Here is a 6,562-nt window from a genome sequence, read left to right as displayed (position 1 = left end):
GTCGCCTTGCCTGTACGTTGCCGACTTGCCGCGTGGTGGACATGTCACATGCAGCCTATTCGAGATCGCCGTTGCGCACAGCCACTACCGCCTCTGTTCAAGTTGCTGCCTACTTCGTATCTTATAGTTCCGCGCCTGATGGCCCCAAACGCCCCCATCTAGTGCAAATACAGGAGATCGCTCGAAATCAGCATGCAATGCCCACCGTGCAACATCGGTCGTCCTGAGCCAATGGCCTGCAACTCCCATCGCCTTGCCCGTGTCGGTCGCCGTCATAAAGTCTTTGCCTCGAGTCGGTAGTTGCCATTGAAGGACAAGAATCGCTCAAAGGCAAGCTTATCGTGTCCGGACCACCACCAATGGTAGCCTGTTCCCCGTTTCTCCCTCATTCCACTGTCGATCACGTCGAGTTCAGCCCTCAAGGCGACTTTGGACCGCCGCCCGCTCACAGATAGTTCTTCTTCTTGGCCGTCCGGGTATACTGCGTCAAATGCCACTCCACATCGCCCTCCTTATTTTCGAGCGTGCCGCCGCGAATCTCAAACGGTCGCATCGTCATCCGCGGACCGACCTCGGCGAGCTCGACGCTGTCGTAACCCGTCCGCACAAAGACGTGGTGCCGAACCTCGATGCTGTCCTCGAAGTTCTTGAACGTAACAACCCTGTTTCCGACCTTGTTCTTGCTCGTGATCGCTTCTCTCGGCGGGAAGATGTGCTTCAGGATCTTGACTATCCGGTTGCCCAGAGGAGTCGTAAATCCGTCGAAAATCAGGTGTGGGTACGACTCGCTCACTGTTCCTCGAACACTCCCGGGAATGTCGTGCCGTAGCACCACGTTGTGTAGAGAAAAGGACACCGTAGGACCGTGTGGGAAGTGGGTAAGCGTCAACGCCGTGGGCGTACCACGATGCTCGTGCAGCAGGACAATATCCGACAAGCCTGCCGACGATGCAGACCGGACCAGGTCTGGCAGAATCAAGTTGCCACGGTTCATCCGTATTGAGGTGGGAAGCAGTAGTCTGATCTCTTTGGCAAAGGCCGACAGCCTCGCAGATGGGTCGCGTGATGTCGTGACGAGGACGCGGGGGTCGACGATGCCAGAGAGCTGGGCGTATTCGTCGTCCAGATCGAGGGATTCGTTTGTGCTCAGGTCCGCCGCAGACTCGTCATACTGATAGTCCTTCCTCAATGCCTTGTCGTTCGCAATGGTGGGATCGAGGCTTCTTCCAGACGCGAGTGACTCGCGCAGCTTGGCCCTCTTCTGGCTGATCTCGGCATCGCGAAGGAGAAGCGCCCTCCGGTAGAGGTAATCGCGCCTTTGGCGTGCTTGTTTGCGCTGGAAGCACACACAGTCAGTTTGTTTTTCCGACCCTCTAGGGCGTCGGCGAAAAACTCACAATCATCTTGGCTGATGGACGTTGTCGCAAAGACGTCTTGCCCAGGCAGAGTGCAGCCGTCGTGCATTTTTTGGGACAGCCCAACAAGAAAAAGTTCCTTATCGGCGAGCACCGCCATTTTGCCGCTATCGATAGGCGGTTCGCGCGCTTATCACGTGGGCGCAAAATGTCCCACCACCAACTCCGCCGCCAGAGGGTCTGGCTGTTCACCTTTGCAGATAACCCCAAACTCGCTGGGCAGACAATTTCTGACGCCTGACCAGCTGCGCGAGACCCTTTCCTTTCGTTTCTTCTCCAAGACCGCCGGCCGACAAGCTCTCACGCGGCCCGTCAACTGCTGTTTACCGGCGCATTTCTTTGTCGCGATGATGTGAGGAACGCCGCGACCTGCTACCCAAATCTCTCTCTCGATCCCGTCCGAGCCGCTTCCTGCCGACACGCCGGACGCTCTACACATTCTCTAGGCAGAGGTGGGTTTGCAAACCAGCTTGTTTTCTCGCGCGGCCGCCCCTCAAGCAGCTGTCGTGACTTCTGCGTTTTGCCCGCCTGGATTTCCTGCGTCTTCTCTCCCCCTCGCATAACGCTGACACTGTGCAGACAAAGAAAACATCGCTAGCGCATATCGACGCGCAGACGCAAACCATGGAGGGCGCCTTCACGCACGTGGGCAACCACCTCATCTCCGACTCGGCTGCTGCCATCAACGCCGGAGCCGACGATCTTTCCGCCCTCGACCCCGACGAAAGCCTGCTCTATGCGCAGTACGGCCCAGGCCCCAGCGGCCGCCGCCGAGCCGATGACGACGACAACCAGACCGAAGCGTTCGAGGACGACGACAATGATAGTCTCAACAGCGTCCCCGTGGACGGCATGATGGGCCTGAAACTGAAGAATGCCGAAGAGGAGAAGCAGCTCCCCCCGCACGCTTGCGCGTAAGCGACATCCTCGGCAGTGCCCTTTTGTCTCCCTTTCTAACATGTCGCTACAGCTACTGTGGCATTCACTCCCCAGCCTGCGTTGTCAAGTGCTTGACTTGCAACAAGTGGTTCTGCAGCGCCCGAGGCAACGGCACGTCCACCCACATCGTCAATCACCTCGTCCGAGCGAGACACAAGGAGGTGCAGCTGCATCCTGAATCAGCCCTTGGAGACACGGTGCTGGAATGCTACAATTGCGGAACGAAGAATGCCTTTCTGCTTGGCTTTATCCCAGCCAAGTCCGATACCGTCGTCGTTCTGCTCTGCCGCCAACCATGCGCCGCCAACTCCTCGAACAAGGATATGAACTGGGACGTTTCGCGCTGGGAACCACTCATCGAGGAACGAGCCTTCCTTCCCTGGCTCGTCGCCGCCCCCTCCGACGCGGAGCAGCTCCGAGCCCGCCATCTGTCCCCGAACACGATTGCGAAGATGGAGGAGATGTGGAAGATCAACGCCAACGCTACCCTGATGGACCTTGAGAAGGCTTCCAACATGGACGAAGATCCCGACCCGGTTCTTCTTCGCTACGAAGATCCGTACCACTACCAAAACGTCTTTGGCCCCCTCGTCAAGATGGAGTCCGACTACGACAAGAAGCTCAAGGAGGCGCAGTCAGAGGACGGCCTCATCGTACGCTGGGACTATGGTCTCAACAACAAGCATCTTGTCAGCTTCAACCTGCAGAAGATTGAGTCGGGCGATGTCAAGCTTGCGGTTGGCGACGAAATGCGGCTTCGATACAACGGCGAGCTGCGCGATCCTTGGGAGGGCGTCGGCTATGTCATCAAGATCCCCAACAGCCAATCTGACGAGGTCTGTCTAGAGTTGCGCAAGGCTGGAAACGACAAGCTGGTCCCCACCGATCTCTCCCATAACTTCTCGGCCGACTACGTTTGGAAGGCGACTTCTTACGACCGGATGCAGCTTGCGATGAAGAACTTTGCCATCGACGACATGACCGTCTCGGGCTACCTCTTCCACGTTCTGCTCGGCCGTGACGTTCAGCTGCAGCCGATGAAGGCGACCCAACCTAAGAAGTGGTCTGCTCCCGGGCTCCCTGATCTCAACCAGAGCCAGGTGGATGCTATCAAGTCGGTGCTGCAGAAGCCCATCAGCCTCATCCAAGGCCCGCCAGGAACGGGCAAGACAGTTACGTCGGCAACCATCATCTACCACTTGGCCATGACGACCAAGAATCAGGTCCTCGTCTGCGCCCCGTCCAACGTCGCTGTCGACCAGCTTTGCGAGCGTATCCATCGCACCGGCCTCAAGGTCGTCCGCTTGACGGCAAAGTCTCGTGAGGATGTCGAGTCGTCCGTCAGCTTCCTGGCGTTGCACGAGCAGGTGCGCATGGCGGAGCACAATACAGAGCTGGTCAAGCTGTCGCAGCTCAAGAACGACGTCGGCGAACTGTCGAGCCAGGATGAGAAGAAGTTCAAGCAGCTCACAAAGCTTGCAGAACGCGAGATTCTCCAGAACGCCGACGTCGTGTGCTGCACGTGTGTCGGCGCGGGTGACCCACGCCTTTCCAAGATGAAGTTCCGCAACGTTCTCATCGACGAGTCCACGCAATCTGCCGAGCCAGAGTGCTTGATTCCCCTCGTTTTGGGCTGCAAGCAGGTCGTCCTCGTTGGCGACCACAAGCAGTTGGGCCCTGTCATCATGAACAAGAAGGCCGCCAAGGCGGGTCTGAACCAGTCTCTGTTCGAGCGACTCATCAACCTCCAGCTTTCGCCGATCCGACTCACGACGCAGTACCGAATGCATCCCTGCCTGTCCGAGTTCCCATCCAACATGTTCTACGACGGAGCCCTGCAGAACGGCGTTACGCACGAGCAGCGTATCCGCAAGGACGTCGACTTCCCCTGGCCCGTTGCGGAGATGCCCATGATGTTCTGGTCCAACCTGGGACACGAGGAAATCTCCACCTCGGGAACCTCGTACCTGAACCGCACCGAGGCCTCCAACGTTGAGAAGACGGTCACCCGGTTCTTCAAGGCGGGCGTGAAGCCCAGCGAGATCGGTGTCATTACGCCGTACGAGGGTCAACGAAGCTACATTGTGACGACCATGCAGAACTCCGGGCAGTACAAGAAGGAGCTGTACAAGGAGGTTGAAGTCGCGTCCGTCGACGCCTTCCAGGGCCGAGAGAAGGATTTCATTGTTCTCTCTTGTGTCCGATCGAACGAGAACCAAGGCATTGGCTTCTTGTCCGATCCTCGCCGCCTCAACGTGGCTCTTACGCGTGCCAAGTACGGTCTGGTCATCTTGGGTAATCCCAAGGTTCTGTCCAAGCACGAATTGTGGCACAACCTGCTGGTCCATTTCAAAGATCGCAAGTGCTTTGTCGAAGGGCCCCTGACCAACCTGCAAGCTTGTTTGCTGCAGTTCAGCCGGCCCAAGGTCAGCTACCGCCAGAAGAACAACTACCAGTCCCAGTTTGGAGCGGGGGCTTATGCCAACGGACGACACAACGGAGCGCCGCCAGGTCGCGACTTCAACGATGCCGGCTCCATGATGTCCTACATTCCCGACGACGTGTCGTCGATTCAGGGCTCCGCATTCGGCGGTGCCAACCTGAACTCGGCATTCCCGCCCATGTTCTCCAGCTTCACTCCGGAGCACTGGCCGGGACTTCCGGGAGTACCCGCTCCAGGACGTGGCGGCAAGAGCCGTGGACGGGCGACGGAGAGCATTGCCGGGGAGAGCGTCGCCAACTCGGAGCTGACAGACGCGACGTCGAGCATCCTGGGCGGCAAGGGTGTCGGACAGGGCGGCGTTAGTCTCGGCGCCGGGCTCCATGATGCCGTGACAGGAATGCGACCAGTGTCGTACACGCAGAGCGACCGCTTGAAGCAGTACGTCGAGAGCAACGGGCGCATGGCACCTGGAAGCGGGTACGGCCGCCGGTATGACGACGACGAGAAGAGCGTCAGCACCGCGTTTCACAGCCAGATTGGCGGCGGCTACGACTGAGGGACACAACGACAAGGCGACGAACGAGAACTGGCCGAATAACTTTGCTACGTGACGAGCTCAGCTGGAGCATCGCCGTGGGTGGACGCTGAAAGCAGCTGTTGCAGCGGCCGCGAGCCTGGACGGCGCGCCTCCTATGACCGCGACGGGACCAAGCCTCGCGGCTTGTCGCCATCAGGCCGCCGCTTTCGTGCAGACAGACGGCTCCCGATGGAGGATTGGTCTGCCCAAGAGCAATGTCTCGCAACGCTCCGACGCCAGCCGACGGACGGATAGAGTCGGCGGGTCATGCATCCCGTCAGGGACGCGCTGCCTCGCTCACATCTGGTGATGAATTTTGGAAGTCGCTGAGGGAGCTGGCATAGCTCGCTATGCAGGACTGGAGGCAGTGGAGGTAGACGAGCGGCACGGCCGGCGATCACTCTGACGAGCACGCGTTGGCCCTGCGAATCACCAGGGCTGCTCGATGGCGAAGGAGGAAAGCCTGATGGCATCGACCAGGTGCGGCGATGGCAGGAAGCTGCCGTATTGCCGTTGCCTCTACCATCTGGCTGAAGAGCCGACGTCGTTGAAGACTTGATTTACGCCTGACCCCAATACACTCATTTGCAGTAGATAGATGCGAATTGACCACAGTCATTCCTTACTGCTCTGTAGCCATGAAGCTTTTCACGGCGGTGACTTGCACTTGACTTGGGCGTGCAAGATACCCGCAGGAGCGCGGCTTGTGAGGCGTGGCTTGCGGGTAGGATGGTGTTCAAGATGCACGGCCTAGCGGGTCACACACAGATACGAGATGCCCCTGTACCCCTGAACTTTGGGGGCACCATACCTACTTAGTAGCAGGCGAATGGGCGATCGGTAGTAGACGGGCGTCACCTGAGACGGGCCGCCTGCGCCGTGCCGCCGGTGTATCTACATACGTAAGGTACTATGGAAGGTAAGGTAAGGTAAATACACACGTATACGTAGGCACTGGAGCAGAGCCGCCTGTACAGGAATAGAAAGCCACGGATCATGTCTCAATTGCTGGGCCAGAACAATGTCTTGGGGGAGAAGGGTTTTGAAGATGCCGATCGTTGTCAGCGCCATGTGACGGTGCCTGACAGGGAGGTGGGCAGGCAGGCACATCGACCATGGAGGATGTGTGCGGCATTGGTTGCGTGCTGTCCGTGGGACGCTGGCACAGGGGGGGCGCAGGTTGTGGCT

General features: G+C 58.7%; 1 protein-coding gene across 1 annotated transcript; it reads right to left on the bottom strand.

The window, feature by feature from the left end:
- Window positions 1-445: 445 nt before the first annotated feature.
- PLICBS_010449 (snoRNA-binding rRNA-processing protein imp4) lies at window positions 446-1,403 on the bottom strand (the record flags this gene model as incomplete). Its single annotated transcript, XM_018326434.2, has 2 exons — window positions 446-1,336; window positions 1,398-1,403. The coding sequence occupies 2 exons, from the start codon at window positions 1,401-1,403 to the stop codon at window positions 446-448; spliced, it is 897 nt and encodes a 298-aa protein (XP_018174753.2).
- Window positions 1,404-6,562: the final 5,159 nt, after the last annotated feature.

This window comes from Purpureocillium lilacinum (assembly GCF_023168085.1).
Source record: "Purpureocillium lilacinum CBS 284.36 DNA, scaffold_8, whole genome shotgun sequence".
In the NCBI taxonomy this organism is placed as follows: Eukaryota; Fungi; Ascomycota; class Sordariomycetes; order Hypocreales; family Ophiocordycipitaceae; genus Purpureocillium; species Purpureocillium lilacinum.
This window is presented reverse-complemented; position numbering and strand designations above follow the sequence as displayed.